General features: G+C 42.6%; 2 protein-coding genes across 2 annotated transcripts in view; one reads left to right on the top strand and one right to left on the bottom strand.

The window, feature by feature from the left end:
* rftn1b (raftlin, lipid raft linker 1b) overlaps nucleotides 1–8,507 on the top strand; it is a 158,474-nt gene extending 149,967 nt beyond the window's left edge. Inside the window, 4 exon segments of the mRNA XM_030748961.1 lie at nucleotides 2,025–2,128; nucleotides 7,050–7,125; nucleotides 7,840–8,319; nucleotides 8,321–8,507. Coding sequence (XP_030604821.1) covers nucleotides 2,025–2,128; nucleotides 7,050–7,125; nucleotides 7,840–8,319; nucleotides 8,321–8,437 — 777 coding nt within the window. The 3' untranslated portion in view covers nucleotides 8,438–8,507.
* Nucleotides 8,508–17,802: 9,295 nt separating this feature from the next.
* LOC115794734 (vitelline membrane outer layer protein 1 homolog) lies at nucleotides 17,803–22,534 on the bottom strand. The gene is made up of 4 exons (XM_030750376.1): nucleotides 22,255–22,534; nucleotides 21,411–21,523; nucleotides 19,600–19,906; nucleotides 17,803–17,882 (listed from the first exon to the last, which is right to left on the bottom strand). Exons 1-4 carry the CDS (start codon nucleotides 22,465–22,467, stop codon nucleotides 17,880–17,882), a joined length of 636 nt encoding a protein of 211 aa, XP_030606236.1. The 5' UTR covers nucleotides 22,468–22,534; the 3' UTR covers nucleotides 17,803–17,879.
* Nucleotides 22,535–24,344: the final 1,810 nt, after the last annotated feature.

The following is a 24,344-nucleotide window of genomic DNA, read 5'->3' as shown; positions in this document are numbered from 1 at the left end:
ACTCCACGTCCTTTCCTCTCTCCTCTCCAGCCCCTACTGTGTGGAAAAGAAAAACCCATAATTGTCTTCAGCCCAGTCAGCTGACTCACCAACCTCACCTGACGCCACACCCTGAACCCGCCGCCCCACCCCCTCCCCTGCAACCGAGCTCTAAACCGCACCCCACCCCCACACTGTGGTTCCCATTAGAGTCAAAAATACAACACATTTTGTGATTGACAAGTCGCTGTCCTACAAGTCACCTGTCAGGTTAGGCTTCAAAACACCAAGTTGCTAAAATGCTAATCTTGAGTGTTCACACTGGGGCTTCACTAACCAATGAGTGGCTACGCCTTTACATCTTAATTACATTCATATACAGTTTTTGGTGTAATCTCTGCTTTTTAAACACATACACTCTTAACTCTCTTGTGCAATACAAAAACAAAAAAAAAAAAAAGGCTAAACAAGGGTGGTAAAAGTTTTGTTTTGTTGTTTTTAATCTTCATTTCGGCCACAGATGTCATTCAGATTTAAATATGGAGCAGAACCCAGAAATTACAGTTTCACTTTTGGTCTCGAGATTTCCAGCTGGATTTATCGCAAAAAAAAAATCAGCAGTAAAGTTACAGCGAACAACTGCATACAAAGTGAAATAAGCCGCCTTCAGAAAACTGCATCATGCTCATCAATACGTTATTAGCAGAGATGATTGATTTGTTATTGTAGTATTACCAAACAAAAGAAGAGTTTTTAAAAAGCTGTTGGTCTGCAGGGCTCTGAGTCGGACTGATTCACCAGCCTGTATTCATGACTTTAAGCTCATTCAGTAAAAACGGGACCGTCATCCAGCACAGCTGCTCTGTGACGGAGGCTGCAGGAAACTTTTTGCTGGTGCAGCTTTAAATAGAGAAGAGGTTCATCTTTCTCATTACCGTGACATCTAATGTCGCATGTGTAGGTGTGAAATATTCTCAAATCTCTCACACGGTTGATCATTGCACTATGAATAGACCCTGTGAAGTTCTGTGGTGCACTTTGTTCATCTTCGCTGCCTCCTCGACTCATATCAGACCTCACCCCGCACCACTGAGCGTAACGGTCTGGAACTGATGAAGCAGAACGGCTCGAACGCTCTTTTATTTTATTCTTGTCTTTTAAATCTTAATTATGCGTAGTCCCTAACTTTAGGAGTCCTGAAGAAGATGGAGTCTTCGTTTGAGGTCTTTAAATAAGTAGTAAAATTGTCAGTGTGTGTGTGTGTGTGTGTGTGTGTCTGCAAATGCAAATGCTGCTGAAGGTGTAAAAAATCTGTCTGACACGCGTTGCGGTTTTTTTCATTTTTAGAAAATGCGTAACATGGCACGATGGCAAACCACACATGCGCTTCCTGTCAGAACTGAGTGTGTTCGTGAATTTGTGTGTGTGTGCGTGCACGCGTGTGCGTTTTCAGCCTGCATTAAGTAATCTATGTGCATTTCCGTCTGAATGATTCTTTGTGCCCCCTGAGCCTAAATAAGCTCATGTGTTTGATTTAGATCCATCACTGAGACAACATGGCTATGGCTCATTTAATTATATTTTAACAGCTCAAACGGTATTAAAATGTTTTCACAAAGCGAGCAGTTTCATATGAGCAGTGTGTTTGCTCAAGGACTTGCAGTGCTGACAAATACCTGTCATGAATAGAGATGGCTGCCATGTTGACTCATGGCAGCCAGGGAGAGTCTGTAGCACTTGATTTATGTCTGTTTTTGTGCTTTGCTGCTGTTGAAAAACCACCTCTTAGACGTACGTTCTGTTTAATGTGTCACATCTGAGAGGGAGGGAGCTTTTCTACATGAGACTGGAGTTTCTAAGCAATGCTGACAGCTCTTGATTGCGTTTCATACCTTGATGCTTCACAGCTGTAGTCACAGTTGCACTCTGGGATGTGATAGGTTTGGTTGTGCTGTGCTGAAAGGAAAAAGGAGCAGGATCAGATACATTGTTACAGCTGTTTGGGTTGATTGTAGGTCGTAATGGACATCTTGTTTTCTTCACAGGGTTTGCAGGTGAAGGCTGATTACGTCCCTCTACTTCAGTCTCTGGCCACATATGGATGGAGGCTCACTTGTGTGCTGCCAACTCCTGTAATCAAGACTAACAGGTAAAATCGCCTTCATCTGACTATTAAAGGGAGTGATCTGTGACCTCTAATGACCTCTGTTGGTGGTGAGGAGGAACTGCAGCAGCTACAACTATAATCCTTAATGTTGCTTTTTAAGCGTGAAACTTGTAAATCACACTGGATGCAGCCCTGATTTATGCCTACACCTATGTATCTATAATTACTTTAAGTGAGCTTGTAAAGATCTGTGTTCACATTAAAACACTGAATCCCCTTTCCTTAATATAACCTAGTATAACCTAGAGAGGTTGTAACCTAATAAATGCTGTTTTTTAACATATACACCCAGCAACAGGTTCTCGATGTGTTCACACTTACTGAAGGATTAAAAGTATGAACTGCACATAAAACAATTAAAAGTTTTTGGGAAAAGACAAAAATATGAGAAAATTTATACCTCAGCATGAAAAGTTAAACTATTAATTATGCAAAGAGACAGTTTTGAATGGTATATTACATTTACAGATTCCTACTTTATTATTCATATATTAAGAAGCAAGCAGCTTGTTGAGGTGAAGGTGATCATAATGTAATAATGTCCATTTTAGTGGGCAGCAAAAGCAGAAGTGCGATGTCTCACGGGGAAGACGTTCACCAAAGATCTGCGAGAAAAGTGAGATGGAAAAACATTCAAATCTAAAGTTATAAACTTGTAGTTATGTGCCACGTTCCTGTGAAAGCTGGCACATGGTATTAAATATAATATGCACAAGTTATTGTACAAAGAAATATGACAACTCTGGCAGAAATTGACCTAAATCTCTGCTAATGTCGGCTGAGCTCTGAGCAGCGCGGCAGCTGCAGCTCTGACTGTTGATGGAAAAATCTCTTCATAGAAATGTAACGGCTCCTCGTCTAAGCCTGTGCTGACTCATCACTCATCGCTGCTCTACGAGCGTACATCCGCTTACGGTCAAAGGCCTCGCGAGCTCTCAGTCACACTGAAGGCTTCACTTCAAAACAGAGTTTGTTCCACAACACGCAGATGACGGTTTGGGCCATTCAAATTCCTGGATGTTTTAGTCACACAGTTTTTAGTTTGTGTGCAACAAATGTGACATGTACAGATGCACAGATGAGTCCGTTTGTTCCCTATAGACATAAAACCTTATTACCATTTACTGTAAATTTTCATTTAACTGAATAACAATGTTAGAGGAAATCATTTCTTTACGGGGTAATGCTGAGTTAACGTTAGCTAACACTGCTGATTACTTAAAGCAGGCAAAGAAAGTCTACATCTTCATCATGTATCGTTACATTTGCTTTACAATGTAATTATTTAACCGTGAACGATGATGCTCACAGACAGCATTATGGTCTGTAGTGAGAGTGGGGAGCAGGTGGAGAATATATGTGTGTGAATGAGAGGGAGACAGGTGTAACAGTGCAGCGGGAGTGAAGGTGGATGAGTTTAAATACTGGGCTCTACCATGCAAAGCAACAGACAGTGCAAGAGGTGAAGGCGGGGGTGCAGGCAGGGTGGAGTGGGTGAAGGTGAGGGTGGGGGTGACTGGTTACAGAGTGGACGAGAAGGTTTACAAGATGGTAGAGATGATGTACGGTTTGGAGATGGCAGCGCTGACAGAAAGACAGGAGGCAGACCAGGATGGAGAGGATTAGTAATGAATACATCAGAGGAGCAGCGCAGGTTGAGACAAAGTTAAAGAGGCGAGGCTGAGATGCTTTGGACGTCTGCAGAGGAGGGATAGTGGATATTAGACAAAGGATGTTGAATATGGAGCTGCCAGACAGGAAGGAAAAGAGGAAGACCACGGAGAAGATTCATGGATGTAGTGGAGGAGGACATGCAGAGATATAACAGAAGAGGATGATAGGGTGAGATGGAGGTAGATGATCCACTGTGGTGACCCCTAAAGGAAGCAGCCAAAAGAAGAAGAAGAAGAAGACGACGCCACCTTCTGGTTAAGACCACAGTTAGCAGCACTTGTAGCGTTGCCGGCTCTCCTCCTGTAGAGTTCTCCATCATGAAGGAATCTGAGTTGTCTTTTTTTGTCACTTCGTGTGGTGAATGGCTTGATATCAGTGTCTCTATACCTTCTTTGTCACTTGTGATACACAAAAAGCTTCAAATGTTTACATATTAAATACACAACGTGCCAAAAATAGCTTGATATTTACAGAATATGCAGCTCCAAAATACCCTGTAATACTAGCCTGACCACAGCGTCTCTGGTTTCACCATTAAGAGTGTTGGATGTGGCCTTGCTGATGTGGTCTCTCCCGGTACTGCAGTAAAAAGCTAAAGCTGACTGTTTGGGTCATGGGCCATGCAAGTATGTCCAGATGCAGGGACAGCACCAAGTGTGTCATGAAATGGGATGAAGTGGCTGTATCACGGAGTGTCTGGCTGCATTTAGGCCCTTCTCACCCAGCTGAACAATTTTTTTCAGCTGAGCAGCATCGCAGGTAAAACCTGCAGTTTGAGTCCAAATTCTCTCTGTCAGTCGTCTCCTTTGGCAAACTGACAGACGGACTAAGTAGACTTTAACTTTAGATCGTCCCATCTTGATTCTTCAAACTCAGACTGCTGACGCTTCATTTATGCACCTGTTTAAATTTAGAAAGCAACTTAACGCAGAACGAGAACTTAGAGGAAAATCGCTTTGGATCTCTTTGCAGCCATCGTGGGCTCCGGTACGAGCCCGAGGAATGACTTCAGCTGCCAGCAATTCTTTTCACGTGTTTACGGACATGAAGCATTGTTATAAGATCAGCGTGAATAATGTGAAGCTGTCCTTCAGGAATACCGAGTACTTTGATGTATGCAGTATTTCCATCAGTACATTGACCGATTGTTTGCGCTGCCCCCACCCCAGCTGGCCATGTTTGCTGTTGTTACACTGCATAGCTGATTAATTACCTCTATTTTTTTTTCCTACAGCCCCCTCTCTCCTCTCTTTCAAAATGCCACAGCACAACAGCACAACATGGCTAATTAATCAGAGCCGGCCTAGATACATTATAAGACAGAGCTCGTTTCTCTCCCTGCCCGAAAAACATTTTGCGCTCCAAAATAATGGTTGATGATCTATTTCAGATTAGAAATATTCATTACACTTGTTTTCGTGCTGTTGACTCCTCCATTTTTAAATACAAAAATCTGCAAATGCACGCTTTGTGTAGTGTCGGGGTTTCCAGGCTGCACTTCATCTGGAGGGTTCAGATAAGTGTCACTGATCTCAGCAGCGTCTGAAATTAATGCTAACTGGTGCTCAGCGGCTTCTCCACACAACATTAATTCATGTGGTTGTCTCAGAGCATGCGTTCATGTTCTCCACATTCAATTAATGCAGATGGTAATTACATTTTAGAGCCATTAACTACAGTGAATGTGAATTTCTCTGCATTAACTGGGGGGACAATAAACAACGAGGGAATAAAACGAAGGTTCGGACAAATTTACTGGTGTCTAAATTTATTAAAAGCTTCACAGTTATCATCATACACTTGACTTGCACAGTGTGTTAGTTTTGTGGCAGAAAAATTAGCATTTCGCGTGTCAGTTTGGTTTATTTTTTATGTTTGTTTTTTTTATTTTAAGTGGCAGCTTCCAGCTGAGTTCTGTAGTGGTTCTTTTCCCCTCACAGTTGAAGCCACCGGCAGGTACATCCACAGGCTCTTGCTGTTCTGTACAGCTTCACGTTTTAATGGTGCAGCTGACACTGACAGCCAAAACTCGGCTGGGTAAAGGCCTGTGATTTTCTAAGCCATCCGCTCCTTTCTGTCTTAATGGGCTGGGGCTTTTTGCTGGAAGCTCTGGCTAGTTTTCAGCTTTGATTCACCAGTAAGCCATCCAGCATTTTTGACAGCTTAGAAAATAGCTTATGTATAAATGGTGGAAGGAAGGAGGTAATGGAAAAAAGAGGTTGTGGTGGGCTTTGGATGGTTTAGATAGTAAGCTTTCTGCTAAAGGAGTCTCAAGTCTATTTGATGCTGGGAAGGAGAAGATTTGTAGTCGGCTTCTAGGCTTCGGCAGTGATCATAAACCTGCCATCGTTCTTCAACTGCAAAGTTGAGCAGACGACTTAACTTTAGAAAGCATCCGACTTTTATGTGCACGTGTTATTGAGCCTGCAGCAGATAGTATCACAGGACACGTCTCCTTTTAAGCCACGTCCAATAATAGCAGGAGAAAATGGATAGAATAACATGGAAACAAACAATAAAACTGTCACAAAACAGGCTGTCACATGAGATAAGAGTCAGAACTGAGTGGGCAGCTATTTACTGAGAGCACAATGGGCTGAGAAAAGGGCTGTGCATGACAAATATGAGCAGACTAAAGAGTGAACGTGAGAGACAGGAAGCCCACTCAGAAACAAATCTGCATTTCCTGCCACGATTAATCTGTCAGTACTCTGCGAGTACTTGTGCAGATTATCCTTCTCAGAACACAGGAGTGAGACATGTGCATGGGAAGAAGGATTATGTCGGGGGAATACAGAAATGGAGAAGAAATGCATGTTTAGAGCAGCAGAACATGCTCACAAGTTGCAAAAAGGCGGCTGTCTGCACATGTGATCTGTTCTCCTGCATGTTTCAAAGGTAAAGGGGAGAAGTGGCTCTGACAGACGACAGCAGGAAAGAGGTTCGGCTGCAGATGTGAGCCTCCATCCTTCAGCTGTCAGATAAGAGTGGGAGGCACGAGCGGTGGCCACCAGACCTTTGTCTGTCTTGACAGATGGTCAAAATGAGTGTGTTAGCTCAGCATTTTACTCCAAATAATTGTGCATATTTATCTTGGATTTTCACCACCCCCCACTGGAATATAAAAATACTGTCATATCCTTAAAAATAATTTGGATGAAATGAGCTCAGGACCTTTTTCTTGCTGAACTCTCCTCTTCTCCTCTCTCTTTGTCCCCGTGTCCTGTAGTGATGGAAGTCTGTCCACCAAGCAGATCGTTTTCCTGCAGAGACCCATCTTAGGCCGAAAGAGGAGGGAATCAAAGGTACGTGACCTCACATTCCCCTCTTGGATATTATGGGATCTCCCACCAGCCATTCTGTCACCTTGCCGTACATCCAAGGTCAACATCACCTTTTGCCACCTCCAATTCCACTGCTGTTTTTGTTCTAACACACAGCGCTGGATAAATGTGAGCCAATATAAGGAGCTCTCTAGCAACAGACAAATGTGTTGCTTTGGGGGGAACGAGGCTTATAATTCTTTCTTGGCTACCCTAAATAACAGTGATAACCTCTAAAGCTAACCTTTGTCTGCAGTGGAATGAATCTATGTTGATGCTTCCTGTGACCCGAATTTAAACTGCCATCACAACAACAAATTTAACAGCCTCCAAGAGTCGGGGAATTGCCAGCGTTAACAAGATTTTTCTGGCTTTTTCTTTGCAGTTTATCTCTATCCCTGCAGTGTGTGAACCCGTCACAAGTTGTTCAAGTAATTGAGTACATATTGCATTCAATTTTTGCCTGTTTGTTTGGTCAGTCCGAAGGCCTCAAGGCCACCAATAATTCCCCCCACAATGGCCTCAATTTCCTTCTCTGCATCAATGAGACTTGTCTGTATTAGCTAGTTATCCCCATGCTGTATTAGATCTACTGTGATCCATTCTTAATTAAGTCTGCCTGCACTGCTTTGTGGCCAAAAGCATATTTGCAGAGTTACAATGCATTCCACTAACATACTAATGTAAATGTTTCAGAAATTAATCTTCAAGCCCCGAAGCAAGTCCGGCAAGAACTGCGTCAAAGACACCGCAAAGAATAAGAAGAAAAAGAAAGCAAAAGTCGAGAAGGATGCAGAAGATCCCAAGACTCCTGACGACAGAGAGAAGGCCGAGAGGGAGGAAGACAAGAGCAGGGATGAAAAGGTGAATACAGCAGAGGGAGAGACAGAAAGAGAAAGTGAGGCAATGACAGAGAGCGAGGCGAGGTGTGGGGAAGATGGAAAAATTGATGATGGCATTGAAATCAGCATAGAGACTGTCACAAAGAAAGATGGAGGAGCAGCGACAAGAGACAAGGGAATGGAAAATGGCACTGAAGAAGAAGAAGAAGCACTGGATGGAGAGGGATCGGACGCGAATGGAGAGGAGGTGATGAAAACCGTTGCAACTGTCGAGAGCAAGACCAAAGAGAAGGAAGACGAGGGCGGCGCAGAAGTTGAAGTTGTGATAGAAAATGGGGGTAGAGACAGATGAGGAGAAAGCCGAGGGTGACGATGATGCAGTCAGATGCAAAATAGAAGAATCAGTCCGCACGGAGGCCACACGTCAAAGCCCAGAGGAGACTCAAGAGTAGCCCCAGAAGTTTAGTCCCCACCCTACCTCTCAGAGTCCCCGTTCTCAGAACTGGTTCACAGTGTCGTCCCTAATCCAAATTATTGGGGCTTTGATCCCCATCGCTGCAGCATCCAACCCCCCCCCCCCCCCCCCCCCCCCCCCCATCTCTCATTGATACCCCCCCCCCCCCCCCCCAACCTAACTCAGTGTAGCTCACAAAGAACTTCATTTAAAACCACACATACTGAATGTATATATCCAATACAGGAAATGCTGCTGTGGGGTAGTCACTGAGAATGATGCCAAAATCAGAGCGGGTGCAGAATGAAGGCCTGGTCACCCAGCATTTCAAATAATAATTTAAAAAGAAATTAAAAGGAGTCATTGTGAGGACTGAATTTATCCTCAGCGAGGGGTGCAGCTGCTGGCAAAACTGTTAAGAGAGAGATCAAAATGGACGACTCGCTGTTGGAGTCGTCCTCCAAAGTTATTTACAGCCTTCTAAATTCACTTCACTACCAGCTGCTCCCGATAAAGTTAATGGTTTGTAGATGGTTTTAGTGAAGGAATTCATAATACAAATACATCTTTTGAACAAACCAAATGAACTTATTTTCCTTTTATCGGCCAATCTAAACGATATTTCATGTGGCTGCTAGCTTAGGAGCTAGTTCTGCATGCTCAGTGATGTTTAAAATGCTGAGAGCAAACTAACACGGAGTTAACGACCCTGATGATTAAAGCTGACTTAGTTCATGTAACTTAGTGCTAGTGTGTTAGCATTTAGCTTCCCATGAACAGCAGCCCACCAACAGCTCGCTGCTGCTGTGTTGCTCGCCCCTGGTGTGACCAGGCCTTTGACAGGGAGAGGAGCTTTGCATTGTTCTTGTTGCAAATAATGCAGCAAGTCCACGTACAACCTTTCAAATACGCTTAAGTTATGCTGTTTTACACACACACAGATATCAAAACTACATCCTAACAGAGAGAGGACAGAGCATGGTGAGCTTTTCTTGTCTTACAGAGTTACCTGTTTGACCAGCTCTGATCACTTTATGAAGATAAATGAAACAAAAAGAGGCGGAGTCTGGCCTGCCTCTTTAACCCAGCTGAATATATAAAAAAACCAACCTGCACCATCCCATGACCTGCTGCGTGAGTCGGGATGTGAGGGGACGGGAAAGCTCGTGGAGGTGATGGAAAGGCGTTTGTTGCGACAGGCAATCCAAAGTAGGCTGAGGAGATAATTGTTTACGCTGAGCTCTAAGCCATCAAGTGCTTCAAACAGAGCCGATAATCACTCCTTGGTGTGCTCACCTTGCATACAGAATGTTCCATATTCAAAGCCAAGCTAGATAAGGATGTGAAATTCAGCTGAATGTTTGCACCTTAGGGGTAGAGCTCGTTCACGGTGAGCTTTTCCACACAGGAGCGAAGATCTGTTCCTGCGCAGAGTTGCATTTTTAATCACATTCCAGCCAGCTGCTGAAAATGAAAGCACTTGTCAGCTAAGCTGTGCGGTCAGATCATGCTCCAGCCCGGTCCTTTATCAAGACCAGAATGGGGAGGGAGAAACTGAAATAAAGGAGGCTGCAGTGAAAGAGAAAGACCACAGAGTATAAGTGAGTCAAATAAAAGAAATGAATAGGCTCATTTAAAGTAACAGCCGTTTGTGTCCCACATTCCCCGTTGAGATTTCCTTCATTATTTTACCTCCAGCTCTTTAAGCACCTCTTACCAGACATCATTTCTGACAATAACCAAGTCCTAATGCGCTGCTCCACGGCATCGTGTAGCTTTCCATTTTAAAAGGTGGAACGGGAGGAAGGGAAGTGGCGACGTTCACGGTGCACAGCTCTCATTAGCTCACTAATGGATTTTGTCAGTGGGGTATCTGTCAGTAATCATACATTTATAATGGTGGTGGGGGGGGGTCAGTTATTGGGGGGGAGATATTGACAGCAAAACACCTCAATGTGAAGCAAATAGCCTTCGTATTAACAGTGATGTCATGGGGAACCATTTGCACTGAGGAGGAGTTTGTGTTAAACTAATATCACATTTTGCAAAGAAGTTACACACATCTCATCATAAAGATGTCAGAAGCCTATTTAACTGTTAGCATTTGATTTATAAAGAACTTAGACTACCTTCTGTCCAGCTTTATACAGAATATCATTTGTCACAATTTGGATATTTTGTTTTATGAGAATAAATGATGGCCCGGTCAAGAAAAATGGATCCTTCCCGGAGAAGAAACTCTTCAATTACACACAAGTAAGATCGATTATGCTGAATAAGTGCTCTCCTTTCGGGAGATTAATCCACCCGCCGCTGAGATTTTTCAATGTAAAATGGCAGATGTTTTGTGTAGAGTAGAATATGAAACTGTGACCAGTTTAGCCTTATCACTATACTGTAAATGGCCCACAGTCTGCTATTAGAAATGTCTTTTAGAGGCACCGTGGTGATTTCAGTGTTTGTTATAGTCAAACGGGAAAGTCGGTGTTGGTATTTTGAAGATGTTGTTACATGTTTTATTGCTGGGATTCGGAGCGAAGGTGTTTGTCCATATGCAGGTATTATACTTTGGATTTATTCTTAACATGTTTTGGACTTTTTTTGTTTGTTTTTTTTAAATCGTGAATGTTCTGTTTTGTAACATTTTCATTGTGGGCTTTGTGCTGCCTCTGCTAAAGCTTGCAAAAATGTATCGCTGACTGACGCTTCCAGCTACCTCCCAAGGGCTGTCGTGGGATTTAAAGCGAGGGGGGTCGCTGCATGCGCGACCCCCCCCCCCCCCCCCGAAGCATATGCTCCTTGTCCTCTATGACGGAGACCAGAACTGTGAGCATGAGGTCATCGCTAATGGCAGACGAGGTTATGGGTCATATTTGAGCCAGAATGGATTTTCCACAGCTGCACACAGGAGTTTGCACGAGCACATGACAAATAACCGCTCCAATACTGAGTGAAGATATGAAGTCGTATTATGGTATTCTTCTCCTCTTTAAACGTCATCGTCTCAGCTGCTTTTGGCTGCTTTAATAAGCATTTATTGCATTCAAGAAATATTAAATGCCACCTCTTGTATCAGAAGAGCCGAGCGGCAAACAGGACTCGGCCGACACTCTCTCGGTTTTGTGGGAATATGACAAGTTATATTTGGCATCTTTTGATAGCAGACGAGATCTTTATGAATATCTGAGGAATTCCCCAGGTGAATCCTGGTCAGCTTATTTCTTCACATTAAATAAATTCTCTCATTCTCCCCCGCGTCAAGATAAACATTTTAACCGTCATCTATCTGTTTTATGAATATGAATTTATTTCGGTGCTCCCTCCTTTCTCCTTTTTTGCATGTCTGTGCAATTTTAATCTAAAAACTGTGACACGTATTCCCCTTTGGCATCCTGTGAAACCAAATAGATCATATCCGTCTTTATCTGTGGGAGCAGAGTTTGGAAAATGAGAACAATGAGGTGATCTCAGCTGACTCCCACAGCATTCCGGGTGTTCATCCACAAACATGGATGTTCATAACCTTGACAAAAAAGTTAGAGCCAGCCCTGCATCCGCCCATCCAGTGTGAGGCCGTGGCCTTTGGGGGCTCCATCTCTCTCTGATAAGGGCTGATTGGTTGCTGTGCAGTCTAACCTCTGACATGAGTACACTCCAGAGACTCTGGGTAATTGTGATTTTTGTGGTCTACAAAAGAAAGAAAAAAAAAAGGGGAAAGAAAAGAAAAACAGAGACAGCGAGAGAAAAGTGAGATGGGATCTGACACTTCATCAGTTAAATGATGCTGAACCGTGTTAGCTTAGCCGCCCGTGGAAAGAAGGAGACCTAATGTTAGTATTAAGTATCCGTCCGCAGCCCTCTCCCCTTTCGTGTGAGGAAAGGTAACATACTGTCTTATATCAGCATAATTGTCTCTGAGCCTCAACAGTGGCACTGGTGCAATCATTCTTGGTAATGCTGTAAAATGAAAAAAGCATAATGGTTCATTTCCTGTGTGCTACTATGGTGTGAAATGGGCAGAATAGAAAAGGCAGAACATGATTTAATAGGATGCAGTCATTTTTTTTCCCTGTGTTGTCACTTTAGCTTGCTCACAGCCTCTGGAAGATGTATTCTTAGATTTTTGTCTTTGATGTGAGTTTTTTATCACCTCGGCTGCCATCTTGAATGTTGAGTATCTTTGATCATGTGCCGTTGTCTCTTGCATTGCTATTGAGGAAGAAAAAAAGCATTCTTTATCTTTGCTATCCCGAGTATGTCAACATTCCTATTGTTCATGACATCTGTACAATTTGTATATTATAAAATGATTTATATTTAATGTGTACACGTGTCTGCGCTTCGTTTGTGTCAAAGTTTAAATGGAGTTTTGCTTAGTGAGGCAGCTGAAAAGTAGCTTAGGTGGGATTTTCAGATATTATCCTTTATCTCCACATTTGACTTATAAAGTTTGAAACAAAGGTGCAAAATACAAAACAGCACCGTTTAGTGCTCTGCTCAGAACAACCGTCGACACAGCCGAAGCCTTGCTCAAAGGACCGTTTTTTTTTTTCAGGTCAACCCAAGTTCATTGGTAACCAGTGCGCATAAACATAACTGTGCATAACTGTAAAACACAGTCTGGTGTTTTTGCCCCAACGTTAAGCTTAAAAAAGACCTTTTCTCCAAAACCTTCACTTCTTCTACCCATGCACAACATTTCACATCATTATATCTTTGTTTATGACTCTTCCTCTAGGCCTAACAGTCAGAGCTCTTCATTAAAATTTCATGCAGATTCAGGCAGCGGATACAATATGCCAAGAAAAAAAAAAACACAGAAAGTACACGTACCTCCATCCAATAACAAGTACTGCACATCTGTTTGCCACCACACAGCTGAAGCTTCCTGTTAACCCCCATCATTTAGAAGGTCTATAAGTCAAAATTTCAAAAGTTTGACTTACTCAGATTACTCAGATTACTGAAAAAATAACTCAAAATTAAGAAAATAATGTAAAGTTAGTTGTGTTGAAATTTTGAGGAAAAACCCCAAAATTCTCACTTAAGGATGTCAACAAAAAAAAAAGGAAAAAAATCAGTGGCAGAAATGAGCTTCCATAAAAAGCCCACATTATACTGCAGTCTTTGTGAATACAGCACTGATTCAATCCTGTATTTACAGCATTGTTTAGTTTTATCTGACATATCAAATAAAACTAAACCAATGGACTTTTTGTGGGAAAGCCAATATTGCCCAAAAATGGCCAGCTTTCTGCTAAAGCGTGCGTTTTACACGACTGTGTATAAGAAGCAGAAAGGTCGGGTGGTCGACAGTGACTGCTGTCAGCTGGCTAAAATATCTAAATGCAAGTTCTTGGAAGCCCCCCCCCCCCTTAGAATTTAAAGTCCGGGGTGTGGGAGCTTTCCTGTTTCAGCTCCTGATGATTGGCTCTTTGGTGGGATTAAAGTACAACTGAATTCTTTCAGTTGTACTGGCCAACAAGAGCTCAAACTGTCCCACTGACATCCTGAAATATGCGCGAAAACATCCGTGATGCAGCTTCAACTCCAGGATCAAACCATGAAACTCTCCCTGCTGCTGCTTTCTTATGAGTTGGATGAACCCATAAACTCTCTTTCTTCCTTCTCTTGTTTAGAAACATCAGGGCCTCATTACATCAGCGCTTCATGTCGACTGCATTTTTTTTTCCACAGTGCTGGCACAAAAACGCAACGCGTCCGGTGTTTATATAGGTTACACGACAGGTTCGCATCTGAAAGATTCAGAACTTCGTGTCGTTTTTACGCAACGCATCTGGTGTGAAACGGCCTTAATAATGTAAATTTTCCCTCCTGTAAAATTGCTGCTACAACTCTGAGAAAATGTATTTGACCACAGAATATTCCTGCAGAATGTTAGAGATGGGAGTTTGATATCTATCACGCTTTCAAATGACTCCTCTAACAAGAGGATGCTCATACGTAGCAAAGTCACACTGTTGCAAATAGACATGTACTTGTAAATGGCTTTAAAGGGGAACACGCAGCAGAAAAGAATTTGAGCCTTCCAGCCATCCATGCAAACCCTGCAGAGTCATGAAACACAATGGCTGTCCTTCATAAAGCGCTCCATGTCAGAACCCAGAAGAAAAGGTTATTCAGAACACTGAGTTCTAGCTCTGCACAAGGACAGACCATCCTTGGAGGACTACAGAAAGATGAAATAACAACTTCAGTCCACTGAACACGGAGAAAATGTTGAAAGAAGCATAATGCAGCAGGGAATTATAGGCTCAAATTAACATTTTCGCTACATGAAAGGATCATTTTTAAACATCTGCTCCATCTGGTTATTACCTTCATTATTGTGTGAACCTTAGAATACATCAACTTGATAGTTATTACACACTAACACCTCAAAAATACCACTTGTCTTGTTCTTATATCAAAACAACCCAATTCAGGCTGAAAACTGTCCCTCATGCATCACAATATCACATAAAATCCCAAACCAACACATATTATAATAACCCTACGGTGTTTCTGAGCCCAACTATAGTTACAGTTGATTCAACACAGCCAGTGTGATCTATAAGTCATGAGCTGAGAGCCCAGGGGAGAGTAAGGTCATTAAGAGGAAGGCTTTGCCTTCAACCAAAACACCATATCCATTCTCCTCACTGCAGGAGGCGTTAATGGCTCTTGAGGCAGATTGGGGACCCACTGGAGAGCCACTAAGATGGCAGGAAACACAGTGAGCCTGTGGTTTGTATATTAAACTTGCGACCCCAGGGCTCTACATCCACAAGGTTACACTCTAGGGCCCAGAGGTAATGCTATCCAACAGTTTGCTGAGGGTAGCACGTTTCTGAATAATGAAGTTCCTTTGTGCTGTTTTCATGCATGTGGTATGGGATGCTGTAACAGTGTTACAGGCAGGGGTCGAGGCTGATCCAGCGCAGGCTGCAGGGCTCTGTGCTCAGGAGTGAGGCTGTACAGCTCTGCCATGTTTTCAGCTTTGGACTGATTGATCTACAACTCACTGCACTCAGTGCATGAAGTATGATGTTCATACTGTAAATCACTGTTACAGGTGAGAGCTGTGGGTTAAAATCCCATTCAGTGCAGTAGTGCCATCTAGTGACTTCCTGAGGCCTGATGCAAAGAGAAATAAGATTTGAAATAGACTGCACTCCTAACGGCTTTGCTGGTTTTAGTCCTGAAATGATTCGTCAGTTAATATTATGTGATTAATAGAAATCCACGTCTGCCATCTAACCTTTAACCTCACCTCACAATGTTTATAAAGGAGAGAAAAAAGTCTAAGAAGGCTTTCAACACTGCAGTGATGCGTATAAAAACATAATGAACCTTTAAATATGCCTAAATGGACACTTCAGCATGCTGTATATAACCAAAGCCATTTTACAGTCTGCAGCCCTGGACTTCTCAGCCATTACCCTGCAGAGGTGCACGTCAGCATGTGACCGGCCGATCGAGTCAGAACGGATACTAAACTGTCTTTAACTCCCTGGTACAGTTTCTGTCTGCTGTCCAGTGTGTCCACTGTCCAATGTGAGAATAGAGCATTTGTGCTGCCCCCTGCAGACTCTGCCCATGCAGCACTTTTGTGTGACCCATACTCAGTATTTCCCCTATTGAGAACACATCTAAAGCACTGCATGGGAGAAAGGACAGCTGTGGACAATATTCTGACTTGATTCTCTCAAGATTCATGCAAAAAAAAAAAATAAGGTTTCCTTCTAATCAAATTTAAACTTCAAATATATAAAAAAAACAACTTATAATCAAACACGTATGGTGTTTAAAGACTGTTTCTTTTCCTTTTGAAGTTACATAACTTTGTCTGCATGTTTATTATTGTAACAATGACAATGAAGGTCGTCTCTTTCAACCAAAATTGAAATCTTTTTTTCAAACCTATTCGTGGGGTTTTCGTGCCTAACCCTCACACTGATGTTTTCTCCAACATCCGTCTGAGGCCAGCTCCAAAAGCAAGCCAGTCCCCACAGACTCCTGCGTTAAAATGTTGAGGCTTACTGCATTAAAAACATTTTTACAACAAAGCCAGTTTGAGTCTCTGTGGCTCATTTCCTTTTTCAGAATAACTCAGAGCAGGCCGCTGGTGCCTCCTGGGCCTGACCTCCACTACTTCAAGTTAATATTCTGACCCTTTCCACTGTGTTTGAGCCTTTTTTAAGGGATTATGTGACTTTTATTATGACCTGATGTTGTGCAGACCATCTAAAAAGTTTGTGCTTCATTTTTGTTAAGTGCTATTCTAATGATTGACCGATGTGTGTGTCTGTGTGGCTGATAACACTCTCATGGTCACTTCTTGCTCCAAAAAAGCCAAAATGCTAACTTCCAAAACCACACTGAGGGTCCATCTTTCACACCGTCTATGGTTCGACACTCCCACAGGTCATTTTCAGTGTGAGGACGCGATGATTGCTCAGGCTGGAGAACCTGTTGTAAATGTGGCACCAGTTTTTAAGCTTTCTCCAAACACCAAGTTAGGAAATGATCAATAAGCTACTTTTTAAAAATATCTTTTACTCTTTCACACTCATTTAACTTCGGCCTTCTACACTCAAATGTATCATTTGGCTTTACTTATTCAATATTTAAGGGGAAAACAAATGATGAGTTATGTTTTTTACCTCAAACACTCCTCCTCCTGCTGATGCCAGCATCTCTGTTTTTCTGAGCAGACCAACAGGTGTACCTGAGCATCAAACTCCAATAAGTACACTTTGAACTCAGATATGAGGTCAGCACTGCCGTATTAATTAGCAGAACCAAGAGGCCCTGTGTAGATGTAGCCTATGTGAGAGGCTGTAATCGCTTTTTCTCGACTTGCAGAATCTTCTGAAACCATTACCTCGCTGTTTGATAACATCCTCGAGTTTCCCCTCCAATCTTCTGCACACACTCAGTGTTAGCAGATTAACTGCTCACCGATTAATTAGCAAAATCACTTCTGTGTGTGCCAATCGGTGTCTTATCAACCTTTGTCAGGCCTTAAACTGTAAATTAATTAATACCCCCTCTCTTGTCATTTCTTAATTACCTTAGTTCCAGCAGGAATTCTAGGAAATGGCTGTGTCAGCGGCTCGTGCTTATTCTGACTTTACTGTGAGCTCATTGGTTCATTTGACGGGATATGAAAACACGCCGCCCTCGTGCCGACGAGCGAATGACACGGCGAACAAAGTGCCCCTTCAGATGAGGGCTCGATCTGAGGCAGGGCTCCTTAATGGTTTTGTTTTTGACGTTGAAGGTGACTTTCGGCTCTGTTTCCGACAAACTGAAACAACGCGACACATCTGAGCTTCTGGGAAAACATCACAGCAGAGGTCACATTTCAGATGAGCTTTATTCGTCTTCTTTGAGTTTTAGATGTCGGAGACAAACTGGATCAGCTCAGTTGACAATCACTGAAAAATAATATAGTAATAAATAAATAATACATTTATAAAGCAATAATAAACAAACATCTTGCATATACAACCAGCTACATGACATATAAATATTTCACTTGTAGGTTCATAGTTTTACTCCAAATCTCTGCACACTTTTTGTTTCCAAGGAAAAACAATAGTGATGTGTAATCAGAATATTGGGCAGTGAAGGACTTCACACACAGAGAGGAAACCCAATGAGCGAGCACTCGATGACACTGGAGAGAAAAAATCCTCCAACAGAAGCAGACTGAGGGACAGCAGCCATGTGCCGTGACCAGCTGGGGTAAGGGAAAAGCAAAGGCTAAACGCTCATCAGTGAAGACATCGTAATAAAACGAGTGGAATTTTATTCCAGATAAATGTGAATACAAATTGAAGATTTTTCTATGCTCTACTTGTTGCCTGTCAGAAGATACCCCACAAAAAATGACTAAAATCAGGTGGATTGAGTAGCAGTGGCCGGTCAGCCATGTAAACTAGAAAATGAGTGTGGAAATGTTCCTGCTAATTTCATTTTCTCTTACTAATACAGACTTGTGAAGCATATTTCCAAACACGAGGAGCAGCTGGCAGTTAAGTTCCTTAAGTATCCCGACCTCCATCTCCAACACATGGAGTCATCTGGAGAAAATCTCAGAACGTCATCAAAAACGCTTCAGCTAATTAGAAATCCTGAGGCAGAGCCACTCAGCTGGCTGTGATTTTGAAAAACACTTAAAACACTTCTGCTGTGTTTTGGGATACAAACATGTTCTCTGTTATATATGTGCCAAATTTAGCTTTTTAACTTTAGCCTTTAGCATTTAAACGTAGCACAAAAAGTAAAGAAGAATGCTTCTATGCTTTTTATTTTATTCTGCTATTGACTCTTGCTTTGATCATTGGAGTCAATCTCAATGCGGAAAGATGTCAAGATGAGATTCTGGAGCCAGGGGCCGAACTCTAGCGTCTGAGACGACAGCGCTCGCCCCCACAGAGCGGGTTTTATCCGAGACTTTGGGGGGTGGAGAGGATGGGGTGGCCTGCCTGCAGTCCTGACCTGTTTGGGCGTGCTGTTCGTGTCAGAGTGACCGACACATCCACACTGGCTGATCGGAGACAAACGCTGGTTGCAGAATGGGATGTCACTCCACAGCAGTGTGTGACCAAGCTGGTGACCTTCTCCCACATGCTACTGAGGCCCCTGGTTGTTAAAAGAATTGTTACATTGTGTCCAATAAACAACACCAGACAAGAGTCAATGAGCTGTTTGGCATTGGTTGGGAAGATCTGGCAAGTTTATCATTGGTGCAACCCGCAACTGCATTCTCCACACATATTGGCACATTTCAGGGGAGATAAACAGGCTTTCCAATGGTATAAGATTTATTGCCAGGAAGTATCATTACAGCAAAGACAATCATTGAAGCACAATTTTCCTTACTTTTTGTGCTAAGTTTAGTTGCTCCAGATTTCATTAAGCTTTGCGAGATTACCTGTGGAGGAAAAACTACCCAAGTACTCAAGAAGACCAAGAGCTTTATGGTATATTCATGAGTTTATGGTGGCAGTACCTCTAACAGGTAATTTTATGTCTGGAATAAATTTGTTCTCACGTGCTTGAATATAGCCACCCTCACACAAACATTTATGTAAACCTTCATGAAAACGTGTCCTTTACCAATTATTTTTAGTCTAACCTTTATCTTACCTGCTGAGAGTTGGTACAGCAATGGAAGCGCACGTCGTTGAGGGTGGAGTCATCCAGGCCATACTGGTATTCTTCCATCTTGGTCTCGATGCCACAGATTCCGCCATCGTGGCATTCCTGGCTCCAGTGGCCGTACTCTCCCCACTGCGTGCCGGGCCCCTCCAGTGTTGGGTTACTGCTGCAGCGGAACCTGATGTTATTGACGGACGTGTCGTCACCAAACAGACCCTGATGGGGTTCCACACGAATCTGGAAAGAGGTTAGCACGCCGCTGGGGCAGTACTGGGGCTCGGACCAGTCACCGAAGCTGGACAGGAGCATGGGAAATAAGGAAACATGAAAGGGAAGAAAATAAGTTGTGTGATTGTGGCAGAAGTAATACACTGATTTCCTCTCTGAACATAGTGGGAAACTATTAGCCTCCAGCTTCCTGCTGCTTCCAAAGTACCTGATCTTATCAAACCTCCAAAGCAGCAGCTGCATATTTATAAACTCCAATAACTTCCTTACAGAAAGCCAACCCAAGAAGAAAGAGCCCTTTTATATAATTTATTTATAAAAATCTGCTCTTGGGGCTTCCAGAATACTTTCTTCTCTCCTTTAAATCTACTGCATGGAAACAGCAGATAATCCACATGTGCTACTTTTTGTAGAACTGGTTTCCTGTATACTTTCACATTTAATCTCACCTCCATCTTATTCAATCCCTACTATCCTCTTCTGTTACACCAACCCTCTTCATGTCCTCCTTCACTACATCCATGAACCTCCTCTGAGGTCTTTCTCTTTTTCTCCTGCCTGGCAGCTTGTTCAGTATATCCACCCTCCCTCCTCTGCACATGTCCAAACCATCTCAGCCTCTCTGTCTTTTTTGTCAGCACCACCGTCTCCAATCCGTCCATCACAGCAGCTCTCACTACCATCCTGCAGACCTTCCCTTCCACTCTTGCTGCTATCCTTCTGTCACATATCACCCCTGACCCTCGTCTCCACCCACTCCACCCTGCCTTCATGCTCTTCTTCACTTCTCATGCACTGTTTATTGCTTTGCGTGGTTGGATGGTATTTAAACTCATCCACCTTCACTGACTCTGCTCCTCGGAGCGTCGCTGTTCCCCCGTCTCCCTCTCATTCACACATGGATTCTGTCTCGCTGACTTTCAGTCCTCTTCTCTCCAGAGGATACCTCCACCTCTGCAGGCTCTCTTCCACCTGCTCCCTACGCTCAATACAGATCATGATGTTATGTTTTATGACCAATAAGAATAAGAATGATTATTATGATGATCATTATGATCAAAAATTTTAATAACATTTTTTGTTTAATATGTTTTGTTGCCCGTCTGTTGATTGAGAGTTTGTGAAGGCGTTTGTTTCTTATCATGAGATGCCTAATTTAATACAAACTTAATAAAATAATCTTAAAATACTGAATTTTTCACTTCACTTTATCTTTCTGTTGTAATTTAATTTTTCCCTCATTGCTCATTTTAACCTCTTTAATTGTGTATTTTATTGCCTCTTCTTTTATTATTTGCAGCCTAATTTGGAGTAATATACAGCACTTTGTAGCAATGATATTACAAATGTACAAATACACTTGTATTCTTTATATTCATGGGATTATAGAAACACACTGCAGACAGTATGGAGTAAAATACATCATTTAAAAAAAATCACTTTTAAACATATCACAGCCACCTAAAACTCAAATTTGAATTAATGGCTTATAACTGAGCTTTAATGCCTAATTAAATAATTAAGCAAATATAAAAATTGATTGAAAATGACTACTTTTCACGACTGCTTACTATCCAGTGTGGGACTCGATAGTGTACAGGAAGTTTCGGTTTCCATCTTTGGCGCAGACGAGGCGGATCCCGTTCAGGGCGGTGTCATCCGCCCCGTACTGGTTAGACTCCACCTGAGAAAACAGAGGACAGGTCCCAGACGTAGAAAACACTTTATCTCATTCCTGGAACAGCAGCTGATAAATTAAGGATGAAAGTTCAGGTCAGGTTCACAGAACACTTTCAGGTTTTACTTTCATGTGTGCGGACGATTATGGTTTAATATCTGAAACTGCAAGAGATATCTGACTACCCAGTGTGCATTTCTGCAGCTAAGACCTCACCTGCATGCTGCTTAATGCACAAAAAAAAGATTTGGTCTTTAATCTTAGAGGAAGAAATCTTCAGGCCAGGATGGAGAAGATGAACAATTACAGTTATGGTAAATATGGTTTTATGGCATTTGTTTTGCGACAGACTTCATTGTGAGTTACATACTCAGCTGTATTTACTTCCTCTTCTTAAAACAGAATGATATCAATGTTCTGACTGGTATTGTTTGAAAAGCTGAAGACAATAAAGTAAAAGCCCATCGAGATGAGAAATAATCCAGAAAACAAATAAAAGATAATAAATTGACCATTCAAGTGAAATTAATTCTTTTCTGCAGAATGTTAAGAATGAGGAGGAAATGTAAACCAGTACAAAAAATAAAATACTGGGAACAACATCATATATAAGAAGAAAAGTTTGGCTTTATTCATGTCGCTGGGCTGTGAAATAGCTGGAAATATAAAGTCATTATATTTGCCATATCAGTGGCAGCAGATGTTTTCTTAATCAACATTTGTGAAAGAGTGTTTACCCTGACACTGAATCCAACAGCAAAGAAACTCTCAGGGCACATCTCAGGCCAGGTCCAGTTTCCAAACTGCTCTCCGTTGGTCACCGTAAGCAGAGATTTGTACTGCCTGCTGTTGAACGCCACACCGGCGCGCTGCAAAAACCTCTTCTCCTCCTCACAGAACCCAACGGACAGCACGGCCAGCACGGCCACAGCGGTGAGCAGACTTGCCATAATGACAGCAGTGAGTCAGTGTTTCACTCTGAAATGCCAACTAACAAGTAACGGGGGGTTCGGGCTCAAAGCTCTTATAGCCTCCCTGCTGATTCTGAAACACACCACTTGTAGCAGGATGAATCATTTACAGAGGCACATTACAGAGCGGTGTGGGAATAAGCAGCTGGTGTTGGAACAAGAAAAAGAGTTTGCTTTGAGAGACGTTTGGAGAGATGAAGTCTGTTTTTCAGCTTTCAGTCCGCTCGTCTTTTACTTCACAGAATGCATGAGGCAGAAACTCGATAAATGAAATCCACAGGACACATTCCTGCAGTAACAAAACCGCTGCACTTATGAATTCTTATAACTGACGTTGCAAGGACTAGACTGTTAAATGCTATCCCTCCCATATGTAGACTGCTGTTTTTTGTCTGCTAAAAACAGCAGAAACAGTGCCCATCAGTACAGGCCTGACACAACACCATCAAATTCATTCAAATAATAACCAGGTTTCCAGATCAGGTTCCAGTAATTAGACCCTCCTTATTTAGGTTTGTCTAATTACTCTTCTTTGATCTGCAGCCATCAGGAAAAACCTGTGGCTCATGCATTTGAGTTGGGAAAGGCCTTTTAAACATCCCCAAATAAAAGTTTCACCAGAGGATCTGAACCTGGTGTTAAAGTGTGTCTACAATCAGAAAGAGGCTGCACACATTTAACTGTCATTGGTGTGCCAGGAAGGAGTCATTTCTATCCAGAAAGAACATTAGAGGAAAGCTGGAGTTAGCCAGTGAACCTTCAGGCAAAAAGCCAACAGTTTGGGGGAAAATGTGACTCAGAGATGGAGCTGTTTGGCCTCAGTAACAGTAGGCACATTTTCAGAGCAGGGACAGAGCGGCTGTGAGCCATGGTGTGGTTCGGGGATCCTTTGTTGCTTCAGATTAACTCAACCACCATGACATCATTCACTGGTTTGTGGACTACTGTTTAAAACCATGAATTGAGCATTTTGTCCATCACCATTTTTCGATACCAGATGTCAGGGTGTCGGGGGGGTGGGGTGTGACTGAGGTCACTGCACACGCTACAGTAATGACTTCTTGGTCCCACAGTAGTGATGCCCTAAATCACTTCTTTATTGTCTATTTGACACTAAATGGTACCATCATTTATAAAAATTGTCATACTGTATTAATTAATAAAGCATGGCATAACTCAAGGAAGAATTAGGAAATTTTCTCATAGGCTTCTATACAATATGACTTTTTTTGGAAACCCATGTAGTGGCCCCCCCTGTCTCAGCCCCTTGAAAGAATGCAAGTTTATGGCACCTCCCTGAACAGTGTTAGTAGCATAGATTAACATTTGAAGAGTTCAGATGCAACAGCTGCTAAAATGAAAATGAGATACGGAATCATTTCCACACGCCACTCAAACCATTTCGCTGTGCCTAGCCTGAATTATCCCTGTGTTGTCAAAAGCCTCTAAACGCCACTTCCCGTTGCCCGCAAAAGCCTCGACATCCCTAGAACCAATCAGAATGCAAAATCGAATCATGTGATGTGAAGTATTTTCTGCACTGAGGAGCCGCTTTTGTTGGTGGTGATCAGATTGGAAACACAGCTGTAGGTGAGTCTAGCCTCATTTTGTGCAGAAAAAATGTTCGGCGATCAAACTTGACTCGTCGGTGAACCTGTGGAAGGATCGCTGCGCTCCCGTTTCCTGCGCTGCTGAGGGTTTCTCACAGGGCCGCTTGCGGGCTAACCGGGCGGAGGAGCAAGCCGGGTGGGTCGGCATGCGGGTGAACCCGGTCACAGCCCCTGTTTGCGCGGCCTAGTATCTACAATTCTGTTATTGTTAAAACAAATATGCTGCCATTCTGTGCTATTGCGGTG

The sequence above is a fragment of the Archocentrus centrarchus genome, chromosome 16 (assembly GCF_007364275.1).
Source record: "Archocentrus centrarchus isolate MPI-CPG fArcCen1 chromosome 16, fArcCen1, whole genome shotgun sequence".
NCBI classification, from domain to species: domain Eukaryota; kingdom Metazoa; phylum Chordata; class Actinopteri; order Cichliformes; family Cichlidae; genus Archocentrus; species Archocentrus centrarchus.
The sequence above is the reverse complement of the archived record's forward strand: the minus strand, read 5'-3'. Positions and strand labels throughout refer to the sequence as shown.